Source organism: Empidonax traillii, unplaced genomic scaffold (genome assembly GCF_003031625.1).
Source record: "Empidonax traillii isolate 1590-97213 ecotype Southwest subspecies unplaced genomic scaffold, ASM303162v1 scaffold4:size3804566, whole genome shotgun sequence".
In the NCBI taxonomy this organism is placed as follows: Eukaryota; Metazoa; Chordata; class Aves; order Passeriformes; family Tyrannidae; genus Empidonax; species Empidonax traillii.
In genome coordinates this window covers 272,743-292,037 of record NW_020955197.1, presented here as the reverse complement: position 1 = coordinate 292,037, position 19,295 = coordinate 272,743, and the positions used below count along the sequence as shown (strand labels likewise).

Genomic DNA, 19,295 nt, shown 5'->3' with positions numbered 1-19,295 from the left:
CATATATTTCTAACATATATTTCTAACATATATTTCTAACATATATTTCTAACATATATTTCTAACATATATTTCTAACATATATTTCTAACATATATTTCTAACATATATTTCTAACATATATTTCTAACATATATTTCTAACATATATTTCTAACATATATTTCTAACATATATTTCTAACATATATTTCTAACATATATTTCTAACATATATTTCTAACTTTAACTTTGCAACTTCTTACCTGCTGACCACCTAGTATTTTCATTGTGTTTTGAGCAATGACATTCTGAATCACAGCTAGTACTCTAACAATACAGTCGCTTTTACAACAAGCATCGAAAGAGAAAACATAGGCAGCCTTGTAAGAGAATGTTATAAAACGATTCAACTATAAAATGTCCTACCAATTATGGATCACAATTCAGGTGGTTGTTTCTGTGACCACCTGTTTAACTCTGCTTTAATGCACTTATATAGATGCTTTTTATTTTGCTTCGAAGGGAATACTAATAACAGGCTTCCATATTTCCCAAACCAGTCAAAAACTGTGCATGAAAATACTTCCATCTGCCAGTTTAAATAAAAAGCAGCATGTTCAAAACTCCAACCCTATATATTAGGATCTTGATGACAGCAAGCAGATAGAACGCAGACACAATAACATCACAGACAGCTTATGCATCAACCCAAGGAATACAGAGCTGTGCAGGAGAACGGTCCCTACACCACAGCCACATCCCATGGCTGACAGCCATATGCCAAATAATAAACCTCACGGAATGAGCTGCACTGCAGTCAGAGCTGTTACCTCTGGTCTGCATGCAAACAAGAGATCCTTAAATTTTCTTATGCTTCAAGGAAGAAGCTGGATACCACACACCCAGCCAAGTGTCTTGGCTGCAAGCAGGACTCCAGCTACACTGCATCCCTTTAGCAAGCCCAGAGTACAGCAACAGGGCTTCTGGCCCCAACATGGACACACAAGGCCCATGCCTTTGTGAGCACAGGCTGCTCACAGAGAGGTAGCAGACTGGAAGAAGTCAGTTGCTATTGTCTGTGGAAGCATGTCACACTGTACAGCCAAATCCTTTTATTTGCATAGTTCCTTTTTACATGTGGTAAATGCAAGTATGAAGCTGTGCTGTTCCACTAAAGGATTCTGCTGTTACAGTACACTGCAACTTTTACTTGGGAACACAGTAGGTTAGGGAGGAGACAATAAAAGATAAATTGCTGAAGGGGAATAAAAGTGAATTCCATCAATTTAGTACAAATACAGATGTTGATAACAACTGCAGACATCTCTATTTCCATCTAGAAAAAGCTGTGGTGCACAGAAAAAAAAGTCATCAAATGCCATATCCACTTCATTCACAGTTCTTCTCAGCTATAACTTGCTACTTCCAGAAAACCCATAAGAACAACAGAGAACTTGAAGGAGTCACAGTCAGAGCCCCCTTTTAGCAATTCAGACACTGCCTTTAGCTTAAACTAAATTTCAGTCAGACTTTACTAAATTCACCTCCTTCTCCTCCTGTCTTGTTTGTTACTATTCAGTAGCTACCAATTTTTGACAAAGTCTTTGCAGCTCTCCACATCACAAAAAACTTGCTACCGGAAAAAGACCTGCAAATATACTAAAATGGATGTACCTCTAAGATAAAGGAGCTCTGAGCTAGAACAAAACAGATCAACCAAAAACCTCAGTATGTCTTAACAAAGAGACTACACAAAGATGAAAGAGCAAAATAACCATGCAGAAGAAGAATACATTTAAATAACTTCACAAAGGGCAGAAAGGTTCTCAAAGTTTCAACTGCTATAGCAAACAATGCTGTAACTTTAAGAGAGAGAGATGTAACAACAGCATAATATCTAACACTGAAAAGACTGACTGCCTATCTCATTTTTTGCAAGAGCCATCAACAAGTAAGTGAAATACAGCTAAACTTGAGGAAAAATAGCTCTTGAAACAGCTTGCATTTTTCCTACTGAGGGATCAGATTAGGAAATGAATTCCGGAATTCATTAAAGGTTTTAGCTAGAAACTTCCCATTTTTACATGCTATGTTAACTGTGCCCTCAGGTCAAAAATGCACTTTCTTCAGTTTGAACTGGGAGTAACTACTATAGAAATAATGTTATTACTGCTACACAAATAAGCAGATATGTTTTGACATTAATTAAGGAAATTCTAAGATGTTGTTCAACTTGTCGACCACTACGCTCATTAAATCTACCAGCGGCTCTTTCACCTTTCTCTCCTCCTTCCCCTTCACCCTCACTAACAAAGCACAGGTTTTGGTTTTGTGTTTCACTCTCACCTCCTTCTGCAAGCTGGACTGCCTCTCTAGAGATATGTGTCATGTCCACAGACAGAAATGAGAAAATCCTGGCAATTATACACTAGAAATCAAAGAGGGGTGCAATGCCTGAACTGCATTGTCCAAAACTTCCCACATGCACTAGGAACAACAGTGGGGAAATATAACCTAGAGAGTACAACCCATACACAACAAATCTAAGGGCATGATATAAAAAAATTGGGTATACAACGAAGAGGAAAAAACCCTGTTTCTAGACTTGAATATAGATTGAGATGATTTCTACAGAAGTTTGGTAACATTTTGCTTCTAGAGGAATAAAGACACTTCTCTACCAGTCCTTTTATTGTCAAGGAGTGAGAGGAACAACAAAAAAAAATCCCTCCACAAATACTTAGAAAGCACAAAAATCTGTGCAATAAAAAATTTGAGGGAAAGATGTGATCTGATTAAGATAATGCAAGCAATTCCTTAGTCGTCTGTATTATGCAAGTATCCAACCTTGAACCTTGTAACATCTCTGGTGCTAACTACTGACAGACAGCAATGTCGAGAAGAAATTGACTGATTTATGGTTACTCTTACATTTTATATATAGAAAATTATGCAATTTATCTATAAAATAACCACAGAAAATCTAATCAGCCATAGACAGAATATCCTGCTATGCATGTGCTACACATGGCTGAATATTTACATACATATGCATAACTTTATGGAAAGCAAGAGGTGGGCTCAAAATAGTAACAATAAAGGAGATCAAAATTTCATAGAAACATCTTTAACAAATCTACACATAATTACCATATCATTCCTGAATTGATTATCAAAGGTTGGCTTATCATCCCACTCCACCCAGCTGTGAGGCTGCAGCTGGAGGGCTGTGTCCAGTTCTGGTCCACACAACTCAAAAAAGATGTGAACAGACTGCAGAGAGCCTGAAGGAGGGACAAAAAAATGAACAAAGGGCTGGAGAACCTGCCCTGTGAAAAAAGAATGAGCTTGGCCTCTTCTGTCCGAACAAGAGAAGGCTCAGGGGCATCTCATCACAGTGTTCCAGTAGTTATTCACTTAAACTCCACCTGGAGGAAGAAAAACCTCATTGGAGGTTTTCAAGATGTGGCTGGACAGGTTGATAGACAATTTCAGCTATAATCCCTTTCCCACAAAAGGCTGAGACATAGGATCTTCCAAGGTCCCTCTCAATTTGAGCTATTTTTCGGTTCTATGATCTTATATATTTCAACACTGATGAAACCTTACACTCACAAAAAAACCCCAAACAATTACCACTTGAGGATGAACAACTATTGCTATTTCAGTCTGGCAAAAAAACCAAAACACTAACAAAAACAATTGATTTGAGGTGGAGGTGGCCTGAGAAGCAGCTGAAAATACTGAAATTTGAAAATGAAAATTACTTTTTTGGGGTCTGATCATCATAAGAATCAGCCTGCTAACTTACCATAACACCCACTGGATACACCAAGTGTCCTGGAGACCTCAGTACTCCACTCCTAAAATACAACTGGAGCTTTAAAATTAATCTGGCAACATTCATTTGTATACCTTAATTTGCACATTATCCAACTGTAGTAAAAACATACCTTAGAAGGAAATGTTAGGCAATTCAAACAAATTATTAAATATTTAAATAACACAGGTCGTTTAGAAATACCCTTTTTTAAAGGCAAATTCTTGAGCTTTTACAGCAGAAATTAAGACATATGCCTGTTTAGAAAGTAATGAAACACTCTTTTTGCCAACCTCAATATTCCTTGTACTTTCATTACAAATCTTGCCTCTTAGCTACTCTTCTGACTTTATTCCTGACTACTTCAAGGAACAATTTTCATCAAATAGGTCTGTAACATGGATCCTCAATTATAAACAGTATTTTTATACATCTAGATAGAATCACCACAGGTAACCACTGGGGATCATCTAGTTCAACCTTGGCCCCCCACACCCTGCACAGACAGGATCAGCTACATCTGGTTGCTCAGGGCCATGTTCCATTGGTTTATGAACATCTCCCAATGACCAATTTCTGTCACTGTTTGATCACCTTTACCATAAAAAAAAAAAAAACAACCAAACAAAAAACCCCAAAAACACAACACCCCCCCCCATGCCCCTAAAAAAAAACTCTCTAGTTTTTAAATGGAAATTCAAATTTCTTAATTTGTCTCCATTGCTTCTTGACCTGTCACAGGTTCATCTGGCTATCTCATCTCATCTCATCCTGTCCCATAAGATCTTTATACTGATGTTAAAGACCCACTCAAGACTCCTCCAGAACAGTCCCAGCTCTCTTGGCTTCTCCTAATCTTGACCCCTTCATCACCTTTATGGCCCTGCATTGGACTCTGTCCAGTAGGTCCATGTCTCTCTTGTACTAGTGAGCCCAGCACTAGACACAGTAGCTCAGATGTGTCTCGCCAGAACTGAGGGAAAGGCTCACCCCCTCAAGCAGCTCACAAGGTTCCTCCCAATGCAGCCCAAGACACCATCAGCCCTCTTTGCCATGCAGGCACACTGGTGGCTCTGCTCATGTCCTGATACCCATGTCCTTCTCTGCAGAGCTGCTTTCCGATGTAACCCCACCAGGTGCTTGGGGTTACTACTCCCCAGTGCCAGAGCTTTGCATTTCCTTCGTTTAACTTCACAAGATCCCTTGCAGCCCAACTCTCCAGCCTGTCCACATCATTCTGGATGTCAGCACACCCACCTGGTGCAGCTGCTATTCCTCTCTGGTTTGCATTGTCTGTGAACTTGATAAGGGTGCATGCACCAGCATCCAGGTCATTAATCAAAATGTTATACAGTATTGGCCCCTGGATGCACCCTGGGGAATACCACCAGTGACTTTCCTCCACCTGGACTTTGTGTTGCTAATCACCACCCTCCCTTCCCAGTTGTACAACAAGTTTACAGTGAGTTGCCTGTCCTTTTACCTAGCCTGAACACTGTCAGCTTGCCTGTGAGGAGACTATGGAAGAAGGTGTCAAAAGCCTTACTAAAGTTAAGCTAAACTCTCTCCCTTTCTCCCAAGCTAATAACCTCATCATAGAGGGCTCTTAGGTTGGTTGAGTATGATTTTCTCCTCATAAATCCATTCTGATTCCTCACCACCTTCAGCACAAACCAAAATTTATACACAGACTAAAGTAATAACAGAAACTTTTTTCTGCTCTATCACTATCCAGAGTGATAAAGTAGGGATTTTACTTAAAAATAAAAACTGTTAAAGACTACCTTCAGTCTTTATATAGTATATAAAATCATATAAAGCTGGGCACGTACCTAGACCTTGTCACACTGATAGCATTTTACTTGTACTGACCGTACTCTGGAGGGACACTGAGGAATCCATACTGCAATACTGCCCATGCAGCACAAAGACCGTGTTAAATCAAGATCTTTTCTCCTCTCTCCTACTGTGTCTACCAGCAAGACAAATACCAAGATTTTTTTTTTTAGTTTTTTTGGGTTTTTTAAGGGAGAAAGATAGATATGTAAGAAACTGGAAAATGACTAAGGGAGTCTTGAGAATTTATGGCTGAATCAACAAGTCCTATACTGCAGAGACCCATGCCCCCACTGTAAAATTTGTGTCCTCCTCCTTCCACAGCACAAAACATTTAGACAAAAAAGATCAAGAAATACAGCATGATATTATGCTTCTCAATAGGGCAGGCCAATTGATGAAGTGTGGAAGTCCCACACTGATATTCTGGGAGTCACTTTATGACGCAGAATAAAAACTAAATAAAGAGTAGGTCAAGAGACTCTAGTCACTGTTTAAACAAACATGTTAAGTAGAAATACTGACTAAACTACTGAAAAATCCTTCTCAAACTTTTTCTGGCTTCCAATGCTGTCCCTCTTCTGGTTTTCTTTATCTGAACCTTTCATTTAGCTATGTAACCAACACACTCAGTTTACTCACAGCTTCACTTCCTGTATGGGGTTAGGTATGATGCGGCCCCCCTGTGTTTAACCACTTACTGAAGACCGCACTTCTAACACCACACATTCAGCCAGAAGTAAAACCAGATTTATATTCCGGTCTGTTCTGTAAGTGGCCCAAACAGTACATTATCCACCAACTCGAGAAAAATAAGGTGTTTCCCTTCCACAGAGAAAAGGAGTTAATAAAGAAATTCATTACCTAAAAAGGAAAATATTCACTGCTAACTATATTAACTGCTAAAAAGAGAAGAAACCTCATACATCAAAGTCAATTTATATCACATTTCTTTTTTTTTTTCAGTACCTAACTGAACATGCCAACATTATTTCCCCTCATCTTCCAGCGCAACAAATTCATTTACCAGTCTGTAAAAGAGTCTTTTGCCATTATTCGGAACAAAATTTCTTTTTGTGATCTTCTGAAACAAACAAATGCCGCAGAACTCTGTACTTGACACTTCCAACACTCATGTGAAAATACCAGAACTTCATTCTACGGTCAGGTAGAAAAATGTTCTACTTTCATGCAATCCATGCTTATTTAAATATTTCTCTACCCACCTCTACCTTCAGCTCTTTTTCTCATTATGTTGCCTCAACAGGCACCAAGAGTGACTGTAAGAACACATCTGCTTTGGGCAAGATATGTTTTAACAAGGCATTATTTTGACTGCTTATTTTATTTTGTGTGATTGGCCACTTTCACATTTCAACTGATTTCCATTTCAAACTGACAACCACTGCTTAAAAAACACCACATGAAAACACCAGTTTTCCTAGAATACTGGAACTGTTCCTGGCACCTTAATGCTACACTAGGATCTAACCAATATTGTCAACTAAGATTTTAAATCAAATACATAAATAACTGAAACAGCATTCACTCACTAAATCTGAAGGCATTTTCTTACACCAGTTCAGCATCTGTCTCTAAGCTTCGCAAATGGCACAGAAAGCATGGAAAAAAAACACCTAAACAAAACACAGAGTTGCTCACTCTATTTCCTAGCATCCTGTGCCTCCCACCTAGCATTAAGCTGCAACATAAATACACCACTATTGTGCTCCAGAAAAATATGAAAACACACACACAGCAAAGAGACAGTTAAGTAAGTCAGTTTCACTCCAGATCAAAGACTTAAAAAAAAAAAAAAAAAAAAAAATCAATCCTACTGGGAGATTTTGAGTTCACCCATAAAGAGGATGTGTTACATGCTAACACATGTAACACATGTAACACATTCTTCCCACTGCTCCAAAATTAAACACCAACATGTTCCTTAGGTACATGAAAAAGACAAGAGGAAAGTAAGCATATTAGATGCTTGCTAGCAAAGGTGGACATATCCTGACCTCCCAGAACAAACTCTATTTACAGCATCCTGATGGGAAGTGCAGAACTTGCATCTGCTTCACTTCCCATCTCTTTGGGTTAGTTACTGTGAAAGACAGAATGCCAACTTTACAGTAATTAAAAGTTTTTTCAAGTTTAAAGAAACATTTGTCTATAACATCTTTATGGCCTAGAACTTGGAGACTGGGAACTCTTATTTTGTGTTAAGGCATTTTTGTTTGTTTTGGGTTTTTTTTAAATTGTAAAACAAGCTAGGAGAAGTGATAAAGCTATGTTTGTGAAGAATGCTTTAACTTATTTTATTTTATACTAAAAAGTCTAATCTAAGATTGTAGTATGAACCCGGGAACACCAGCAGCAACATATACCAGATACATTTCGCTAGAGTCAGTAACCAATCATTCAGCAAATCCTGAAATACGATGCATGTCCATGGGAGGGAAAAGAAGCCTGTCACAGTTATAAAAGAAAGAGCACCTTTTCATTCCCAAAGAGGAGAACAGTAATTTTGTATCACATAGAGCAAGGCCAGGAGTGAAGAGCACTCTCAATTTTCTGATGTACCAACTAAGACAAAACCATGTGACAGAATCATGGAATTATCCATCAAGCCACCCCGCATTCCTCCTATAAAAACTGAATGAATTAGGAGGAAGTGAGAAAGGGTGGAGCTGGCAGTCATATTTAAACAAATGGAACAGCAGTTTGTAATCACATCCAACTGGAGAAACTGAACACAAGCTTAAATTTCAAGATCAATTTCCATTCTTAAAGACTTACTTTGGAGCTTCCCTTATATGTGATGATGGATAATACTGACCTGTGACTTTGATAATAAACCAAGAGTTCAATTCCACAGAAGCAAATGGTATAACTACAAAGAAAGGGCACTTCCAAAATAAAAAAGCAGGACTAAAAGGATAGAATTTACTACTGACATATGCCAATTTTATAACTGAGAATGGTAAAAACTGATACTGCACAGAATAAATAAATTATTGAAAGGGAAAAAAGCTTCTAAATAATCATCCAATTTAATTTTTTTTATGGAGAAGTCACACACCAAGGATAAAAACTACAAAGGAAAAGGCTAAATATTTGGAGGCACAAACTTCTAAATCAATTTTTAAGTGTATTTAATTTCTTGGTTGTTTCTGTATTTAAGAATCTTCAAGTGAAGAACATTTAGAGCTACAGAGCTAAGCCCCGGTGCTGTATAAACACTAGTGCCCCTTTAAATAAGGTAAGTAGCCTTCTGAGACAAGACTAAAGCAGGGCTGCAGTCTTCCAATAGTCTGTCCTTTTTGTCAGAAACCTGACATCCTCTTTCATGAAAGTTAATCATCATGCTTGCACATGACTTACAAGATTCTTACAATATTCTGACTGCAAAACCCATTCAAAACTGTCAATGTGGTAAGAATCATTTAGTATCAAACAAGTGATTGCTCATAAATAATTACCCTGCTTACCAAAAATATTGCAAATAACCTCGCTTTTTGGCTTTTCCCTCAGTTTTCTGAGGAACTTAGCCAAGTCTGACAAAAGCAGTCTGAACTTTCACAGAGAAAACCAGAGAAGCTGTACCTCACCTCCTGTGCCTCACCAGCTTGGCACACAATACTGAAAAGCAACTTTGCTTTTTACATGCTTCTATTTCCCACATTTCTGTCAAATCTGCCTAATCCTATTTCTAGCTCACTAAGGAATTCTAAAAGTTTAAGACTATTCAAAGACTGTCTTCACAAAGAAAGGCCTTAATATTTAAAAACTTCCACAAAAAGTCCAGGAATTAAAAGAATAAAGGACTGCCAGGAAGCCTATCAAAGTTATAGAGATTAATTTTAAAAAAATACTACAATGTTACGTTTTATGTTCTACTTACAAAGACACTAGCTCCTAAAATCCTGAAAGTATGTGACATAATGCAGAAGATAACTCTGACAATGGAGTTATGAGAAAACTTACGAAAGACCTCAATATTCAGATGGTCTTTTAAATTAACTTTCTAACCTATATATGTGTGTGTGTGTGTGTGTGTGTGTATAACTGTATCTTAACTCCCTATATTATCCAGTATACTTGCCATAGCTTCAGGAACAACATATTTATGGATACTGATGAAAGAATGTAAGCCTTTGAAGTAATTTCATTTTGGGGAGAACATGGTAAGAATATGGGAGAATATGGGTTAGTTTTTGTTCAGATACAAGCCCTACAAGTATTTTGTGTAAACCTGCAGATTTTCTACAGTGAAACCCAAAGACTGCGTTTAGAGTACTTACTAATTATATGGACTCTACATAACATTATCTGATCTTATATTTCACACAATATAAACAAAGAACTAGTCTGCCTCTAGTGTAAGATTACTTCTATTACCAGAACTGCAGGAATCCTGATTAACCTAATGTACGGACAAATACAGTAAAACCTAACTATAGGTTTACAATTTATTCCAATTGTTTCCTCTCTCCAAGCATCACCTAAATGAAAACAACTTTACTCTAAATTGGTTGAGCAGCAAGACAGTTAAACATCATTTATAAAAATATTCCTTCTGTCAACACTTTAAAATACAGAACTGAATTGAATCCATTTTAAATCCATGGTTCCAGACTGCCTGAATTGTTAAAAAGACCAAACGTATGTGCATTACTTGGGTTGTGTTCGTATATGAAATTCTGGATACGAAACGGAAAAGATAAGCGTTACATTTTTGAATATAAAGCAATGCAATACAGTATAATTACATGACATATATATATATATATATAAAGTATTCTATGTCATGTTTAGACTTTTTTTTGTTTTATTGGAAAAAAAAAGTTTATGGCTCTACTGAGAAGGCGCTACCAGAGATTGAAAAAGTTTCCCCAAACGGTAGTTTAATCCACCACCCGAATAGCTCCTTCTTCCTGGCAGCCTGCACTATCGCAATGAAAACTTGCAAAAAGCTCGAGCGCCCTTTTTCCTAGGAGCTGATACCAATCACCACTGGAACACCAACTCTCGGCGAAGGGGAAGGAGTCTGACCTCCCCTGCCGCCGCTCACTCCCCGGGCTGCGGGCGATGGGTGTCCCTCGGCTAGGCTGCGGCTCCCCGGGCAGTGTCCCGGTGCACCAGCCTTCCTGCTGGAGCGGAACCGGGAGAGGGAGGGAGAGAGGGAAGGCAGGGGGATGGACACAGAACTTCTGCGGGGCTTCCAGCCGTCTGACACACACTTTCCCCCGGCGGTGCTGCCCCCGCTCCCCGGGCCCGGCGGTACTCACTGGTTGGTGGGGGGCGCGTTGAGCGGGATGGCCACCTCCTCCTCCTCGTACTCCGGCCCGTCCAGCGAGTCCCCTTCGTCCACTGTCCCCAGCCCCCCAGCCAAGGGGGGCGGCGGTGGCGGCGGCGGCAGCGGGGGGAAGCCGGCGGTGCCGGGATCAGCGGCGGGAGGGGCGGGCCCCGCGCCCAACTCCAGCAGCCCCAGCACGGAGCACAAAGCCGGCCCGCCTGGGGGGCCGCCGCCGGCCGGGAAGGGGCCTTGCGGCCCCGGTGCCTTGCCCCGGCACACGGCGAGGCACTGCCCCGGCTCCCCGGCCGCCCCGGCCCCCGCCGGCCCGGCCGCCGCGCCAGAGCCGCCCTCCTCCCCCGCGGCCTCGGCCGCCATCATGGTGAGCCTCGCCCCCCGCGCTGGCCGCCGCACGCTGGGGAGGAGGCGACAAAGGGGCCCTGGCCCCCCGCCCCCGCCCCGCGCCCCGCCCCGGCGGGGAGCGGAGCCGGGACGCGGCCGAAACTTCCCGGCGCAGTCGGGCCGGGAACAATGCCCGGCCGGGCGGGGGCTGGGCCGCTCCGAGCGCCCCGCGCGCTGCCTCGGCCCGCGCCCGCCCCGCGGAAGCGCCGCCCGCCCACCCCGCAGCTGCGCGCCTGCGCGCCTGCGCGGGCCATCGGCGCCTGCGCGCGCAGTGCGCCCGGCGGGGCCATGAGGGAGCGAGAGGCAACGGGAGAGGCGGCGGGGCCGTCCGGGAACAAAGGGAGCGACGCGCGGCAGACGGCCGGGAACGCGTGGGGCTGCGAGGAAATTCAGCACTGCAGCGGCTGCCTGCGTGTGGGGGCCAAGCTGCTTGGGGGTTTGAAAAGAATCGCAGAAGAATCAAGTCTGGGAGAGACCTCTGAGATCAAGTCCAACGTCAGCCCAGCACTGTCAGTGCAACCCCTAAAGCACTCAACCACATCACCCAGCACCAGATCCTGACACCTCTTGAACACCACCAAGACTCCAGTCCGGTGACTCCACCTGGGCAACCTGTTCCTATGCCTGACCACAATAACCGCGAAAATTTAATATTTAATGTTAAAAATCTTAATCTCCCTTGTTTCAGTTTGAGTTCGTTTCCTCTGGTCCCCTCACTGCAGGCATGGCAGGAGAGACCGGCCCCCACCTCACTGCAGCGTCCGTTCAGGTGCTGATACGACAAGAGGGAATGGCCTCTACTTGCATCAGGGGAGGATCAGGCAGGCTATGAGGAAAAATTTTCATTATTGAAAGCATGGTCAAGCACTAGAACAAACTGCCCAGGGTCATGGTGGAATCATCATCCCTGGAAATATTCAAAAGCCATGTCCATCTGGTGCCTGGCAACATGTTTTAATATTGAACGTGTCAGTGTTAGATTAATGGTTGGACTACCATGGTCTTGGTGGTATTTTCCAACCTTACTTGATTCTATTACACCATTCTAACAGTAAAAAAACAAAAAAAAAAAAAAAAAAAAAAAAAAAAAAAAAAAAAAAAAAAAAAAAAAAAAAAAAAAAAAAAAAAAAAGGAAAGGCCCCCTAGAGTCTACAAGGTACTGTGTTTACCTTGTAAGAGCTGTGACTCCGTTGCTATTAAATAGTGCTTACTCTGCACTTTCCTGAAATTGTAATCTTTTTCATGTTACTGAAGCCTGCAAGCTCTCACTACACCCTCCCACCAAACTTATCTTCATAATCAATAATTTTTCTCTCTTAAGTGGGTTTACCTATCAGTACGTTTGACCCAAGTTCCTCTTGTGTCAAAAAGACATCATGTGATTGCCATTACCTGGCAATACAATATGTATATATATTTTGATTTTAGTTTTTCCCAGTGTTAAAAGAACTGACAAATAGCAGCACGTTGACACTTGCATGTCTCTCTAGAGTTCTCAGAAGGCATCTAAACATTCAGGTTTTCAAAGCTTTGCGTTACCCAAAAGTATTAAGTGAATTTTTCCTGAGGCCACTAAAACAAACTGCTGCTCTCACTTTCACAGCTCTCCAGCCAACCTCATTTTATCTGCTGAAATTGTCTCATATCTTGCCTTCTAAAGGCAGACTCTGCTTCCAGTTCTGTGAGATCTGTGGAATTACACTGGGTTTGTGCCCAGGGTCAGTGAAAGGAGAAGTTGGCTTTAGCCCCAAGTTTACAGAATCAAAACACATCCATTTGCTGCCGCTTTTCTGTTTTAAGAAATTGTAATTTCAAAGAATGTTGTAGCCTGCCCTCTCTGTGGGTTCCTCTTTACTGCTGTTTGCTTTCCCTCACAGATTTCTAAACAAAATGATTTTAACACAGGCTTGTCACTGCTTAGTAGCAATATGCCTAAATATAGAAGTGCAGTGTAAATATTTATAAGATTCCCTTTATGAGGCAAGCTTTTGTAAGTGCCTTCCAGGGCAGCAGCGTGTGGATGAGGGTGTGCAGACTAGAAGGACAGCTGTGCTAAGAATTTCACACGGAGTGATGTGGCTGCAGCACTTCTTCAGGAGGTTTTCTCTGAGGAGAACAATTTTAAATTTGGCAAGGATTCCACGGAAAGATAGCTCCTAGTAAGATCAGCCAAGCTGTTGCCTTTCTGCCCCTGACGCACCATTTCTGTTCACTTTTCAGGCAACATTTCCATCCCAAGTCGTTTGGCACTGCAGGTTGTACACATCACTCTGCGTCACCTTTTTGGAATCATAGAATAGCTCGGGTTGGAAGGGATCTCTACCTGTGCATGGTTTATTTCCACTTTTCCAAAGTGTTATCCTATCTCAGAAATAAATAGCAACAGGGAATTTTCAATCTTTCTTTTGTAGGGTGGGGTGATAAGAAAGCAGCCTTCCTGTAATGAAGAACTGGTATGCTCCAACTGTCCCAGTTCTTCCCCTTATACTCCCACGGCTGTATAATGAACAGTTACAGTGAGAGATGTTTCTTCTTACCTACATAGCTGTCATGCCACATATATTGCTGAAGAGGTGGAAAGGTGGGCAGAATTTGGGCAAGACCTCGAATACTGATATTTTTATTTCCTGTGACTCAAATTATTTACTTCCATCATGTTTATATTTTCTTTTTATTGAATAAATCTGGCTGTGTTCCCAGACAGAGTATTATAAGGTAATAGTAGAACAATCATGATCGCTGTCTGCATATTTAATTTTGTGTCTGTGCTGTCATTTTTCCCATGCTCATTAGAATTAGAAACTTTTGTTTGCACTGCATCTCTGAATAGATTAGCAACAATAAGTTACTTATAATATATTAGCCTTATTTTAAAAGTTAAACAGTTTTCAAATGGTATTTTTGGTTAATGACTGTTTTATTGTTATTGCTTTTCAAGAACATTTTTGTGACATGAGAAATCATCACTCTCAAACTCCAAACTCTTCCATAACCTTTTGTCCCTATTAATTTTGCTCCTGCATAGTTTGTATCCTTTCAAATAAATGTTTAAGCTGGAGATGAGTTAAGCACAAATAAAAGACTATACTAGTAAAAGTTATACCCTACCTTGAGAGTCAGTATGTTTATAAATTTGAAATGCATTAAGAAAATGCTGATGGATCAGTACCTTTATTTTTGTCTCATAAGCAGTTGCAAAAATATATGGTCTTGCATAGCCCTGGGTTGGTGCTAACTTGGAGTTGTCGGTGTTGTGTCTTAAGACAAACCTAAAAATTCAATATCTAGTCTGGAGAGTGGATGAAACTGGTCAGTAAAGTGAAACCCAAACTGCAGTTCATAGATCTGGCATTCCAGAGGAAGGTACTGCAAGTTGCCACCCATAAACCTTTTGTGTGTTGTAGATTAAAAAAAACCCCAACACAACAGAGGTAAGTTGCAGTCACAGAGGTGGTGGCATACTATCTTAGCACACAGGAGGCAAGTGGGAGCACACTTAGGAATATTTATTTTATTTGCTTTGAAAAGCTTCTTGTGATTTTCTCTTATGTGATTTTTCACAGATGACTTTGTTCTTATCAGTGTCTTATCTGACTGATTTTCTGCCCTTTTTTAGTACACAGTCATTAATTAAGCAGCACCAGCATTTTTCCTTTTTTATGGAGGTGAAGTTTATGTTGCTGTGTGCTGGTTTTAGCTGGGGTAGAGTTAATTTCCTTCACAGCGGCTGGTATGGGGCTGTGTTTTGGTTTTGTGCTGAACATGAAGAGATGTTTTTGTTATTGCTGAGGAGCACTTACACAGGGACAAGGCCTTTTCTGCTTCTCATACTGCCAATGCTGGCAAGGAAGTTGGGGAGGCATGGGAGCCTGGGAGGAGACACATCCAGCACAGGTGACCCCAAATGACCAAAGGGATATTCCAGACCATAGGACATCATGCTCAGTATATGAAGTGCGGGAAAGAAGGAGGAAGGGGGGACATTTGAAGTGATGGTGTTTGTCTCCCCAAGCCACCATTACAAGTGATGGAGCCCTGCTCTCCTGGAGATGGCTGAACACCTGCCTGTCCATAGGAAGCAGTGAATGAATTCCTTGTTTTCCTTTGCTTATGTTGACAGCTTTTGCTCTCCTTATTAAACCATCTGTATCTCAACCCATTATTCTTTCAGCTTTTACCCTTCTGATTCTCTTCCCAGTCTCCCTGGTGAAGAAGTAAGTGAGGGGGGCTGTGTGGGGCTTCGCTGGCTGGGGTTGAACCACAAGACCCTCTGAGGCCAACACCCCTTTAACTTCAGTAGCATGGAAACAAGTGCTAGGTGATTGCTCTGTCCATCTTATTTAGACTGTGATCCTTGTATTAAAATTCCATACGATTGCCTATATTTAAATGTGAGAGAAACCTGGCTATTTATACTTACCTATATTTATAATTTATGCCTTCACAAAAAGCACCTTTGGATTCTCTCCTGAGCCTGCAAATATTGATTCTATGTATAGATACAATGAAAATCATGTTGCTTTTTAAGCAACACTAAAAGTATCTCCATTTTTGGAAGCTGATTTGTTAGTTACTGAGTTTTTTCCATAAGACGAAATGAAAAAATGAGTTACAACAAATTAACAACTTAATTCTGAATTTGAAAATATTGTGCATGTAATGATTCTCCCTTGGCTGATTACTGCTGACTTACATAAAGGTTCTCAGTAACAAAGGACCTTAGGCTTCTGTAGCTGTTGATGGACAAAAATTTTACACGTTGACAAACATCTTTGTATTTTTTCAGCTGTTTAAGGATCCTTTGCATGTTTATATGGGTGCCCTACAGGAGCCAGGGAAACCAAAAAAACCTAATAAGAATGGACAAACAGGAAAATTTAAATACTATTTCTAGATGTAGCTGTAATATAGGTATTAAGTAGTTATATATTTTTTTCAATGAATATTTCTGTAATGGAGGTCATGAAATAATTACAACGGAAATTATTTTGAATTTTAAAATTCAGTTAAGTAAGTTTTCCAGTTACCAGAAAAAAAAATCAACTATTTTTTATCTATATTTTAAAATTAACATCTTTATGAATTGTGCCATTGAAAATTGAAGAGTCAGGAAAGAAAATACTGTGTCATGCAACAGACATTTGTTAATCTAAGGTGTAGCTGGATCTGATTTCATCGACATCAGATCTGTGTGAAGCCAATGATGTTTTAAAACGCCTGCTCACACGGTGATAGCAAAATTTCCATATTACACTTGACAACTGTACAGAAACTAATATTTGCATGAGAGAGATATAAAATATATTTCCAAATTTAGTAATTGTGTCTGAGGTCATATTTACACATCTAAAGCATCCATTCTGTGTAAGAAGATTCACAGTTCCTTATGAATATACTACCATGAAAGAAGTTCCTTCAGGTGTCACACTGGGATAGTTTAGGTGTCCTATTCTTCTATTTACAGGTCAGTTCCTATATATCCTCCATGCTAGAATGAATTTTTCCATTAATATATTTCTCAATTAGAAAGAAGAAAGAAACTGTTAAAATCCAGTATGCTAAAACCAATTCTTAGCTATTTTTTGTTACAGGATTCTATGACTTAATACACAGTGAATTAATCTAACTGGGAAATTTAACAGTGAAGTGCTGTGGTTTATATTATGTGGTTGCCCGGACTCCTAAACTTCTTGACCTTATAATGTGTTAATCTAAACATATATTTCTCAGATAGTCCACTTATTACTCTTTCCATTACTAGTATGTTTATTACTTGTGATAGAATTTACTTGTATGAAGCAATTCATTCAAGCTAGTTATATCTTTGTTGTTGACTTTGACATCAGTTCCAAAGTAAGAAAATACCAGGAGTAGGAACATTTGTAGTTCACAGTTTTAAGGGATGCTGGAACTCATTCTAGAATAACCTGAACATGCTCCCAGTGATTACTCAATTTTAATGTACTGTGGATCAAATTCTAAAAGGTATTAAACAAGAAATTACTAGGTGTCATCTCACTATTCTGTTTAAGTCAGAGATACCTGATGATTTAATGGTGACAGTGAAACCACTGCTGAACCTAATTGCTTTGAAAGAGAAAGAAATCTGATATATGTGCTTTAGCATGACATTCAGGAGGATTAGGAAAATGAGAGGTTTGAATATTGCATCTCATGTATGGCATTTGCTACATGAGGACAATTATTGTAGCAGGAGTTATGAGTTAGTTATAAATAATACTTATTTCACTTCACATTTAAATGATAACTTATGCAAAAAGTTTAAAGAATTTTAAAAAAATCTAAGATTTTCCAAGATGTGCTCTATGTAGCTAGTGCATTTGCTGCTTTTTAAGCTCCTGTGAATAGCTTTGCAACCTTAATTGATACAACACAATTTGCAAGGATAACCATTTCCTCAAAGTCAGCACTGACACATTTATTTTTCTATTTGTATGTATGTGAAACAGAGAAAGGTGAACTGTTTGGAGAGGTACATCAGTCACAGAGTACTGACATGAATACACAAGGCTTTGGCTCTATTCTGGAAATTGTGCTGTGTAAACAGCAGTATATATGTAAAATTTATAATCATAGCAGGGTTTAGTGCAGTGAATAAAAAATCAGGGAAGGCTAAATACCAGTATCCTTCTAACTAATGAGAAACTGCAGTGTACGTGGTAAAATGGAGTTTGTGAAACAGGGATGCATACATATCTCTGTAGGATTCTGAGACTACTGCCCTGTCATTTAAAATCTGATTTTCCCTCTAGGGAGAGATCTCTAGCAGCCGATCAGCTTGTGTTATATTTGCACAAGAAGTCAAAGTGTCCCTTCTCACTGACAACGCTTCTTAACATTGGTGCTTCTGAGGTTTTGTGTATGAGCAGGGGAGTTGTGGACTGGCAGATCACGTACTACAGTAGCCTCCTACCCTTAATTCTCTTGCCTTTGAATGTCTGGTTATTCCATGCCTCAATTAAAGCAGATGACAATTGAAAAAGTTATGGACAGTGCAAAAGATACTATTCCAACTCTACAACTGAACTCACATTTCTGTAACTCAGATTTCCTCTGGATAATTTATTCTTGTGGGAATGAAAAGTAATTTGCATCGACATAAATTTGTTTAGTTACAACTGTGCCAAACTTTCTAGCAATTCTGCATTTGTCTTCCTCCTTTACTTTCTCACCCTTTCAACCACTTTACTGTCCTAACCAGCCAATCCACCTATTGGCATCACCTCTGTTTCCCAGGGAATAGAGTACCAGAACAACAGGAATGCCTGACATGACCTCCTTGTCTGAATGCCAGAATCTGGCCATATTCTGCCTTTTTCTATCCCTCAGTTTGGAGACCAGCATAGCTAGAAAATAAACTACTTTCATTAAACCTTTACTGTACCTCCTGACCTAAGTTAAGATCATAGATCATATGAGAGTCTAGGAAGAAATTAAAGCAAATCCTGCAGGTACAGAAAATAGAGCATATTTGAGAGTAGTAGCATGTCAGCAGAGAAGCAAGGCCTGAGATGAATTGCTATGCAGTGCTGTAGTGAAAGTAGTGTACCAGCAATTCCTTAAATAGCAATTTCTTATGAATCTCTGCCATTCAGTTCTGTGCATCTGTGCCTCCCACAACTTCCCCAAGATCACCATCTCTTTTTCCATCTCTAAATACTGACTGCAAAGGAGAGAGAATAAGATGGAGGGGATTCTGGACTACCAGAGAACTGTTTGAAAGCCACATGTGGACTTGAGTCTTTTCTCTCAGAGGCAGAAGGAAGGAGAAGTGGCTTTTAGGAGTCCTTCCACCTTGCCTTAACTTCCCTATAATTTGTGGAAAAGTGATTACCTCCAAGTCCTGGTGAAGACTGGGACAGCATTGGGCCATTAGGTTCAGAAGCTATTGGAGGAGTCATACATTTTCACACACACATACAGCATGATCATATATTCTT

General features: G+C 40.1%; 1 protein-coding gene across 2 annotated transcripts in view; it reads right to left on the bottom strand.

The window, feature by feature from the left end:
• Positions 1-11,338, bottom strand: part of RASA1 (RAS p21 protein activator 1) — a 51,756-nt gene extending 40,418 nt beyond the window's left edge. Inside the window, exon 1 of one of the 2 annotated variants that reach the window (XR_003574389.1) lies at positions 10,928-11,338. Coding sequence is in view for 1 of the 2 variants with exons in the window: in XM_027911566.1 (XP_027767367.1) it covers positions 10,928-11,313 (386 nt within the window). In the remaining variant the exon portion in view is untranslated. The remainder of the gene's footprint in view (positions 1-10,927) is intronic. The other variant, XM_027911566.1, reaches the window with a different exon arrangement.
• Between the last annotated feature and the right edge of the window lie 7,957 nt (positions 11,339-19,295).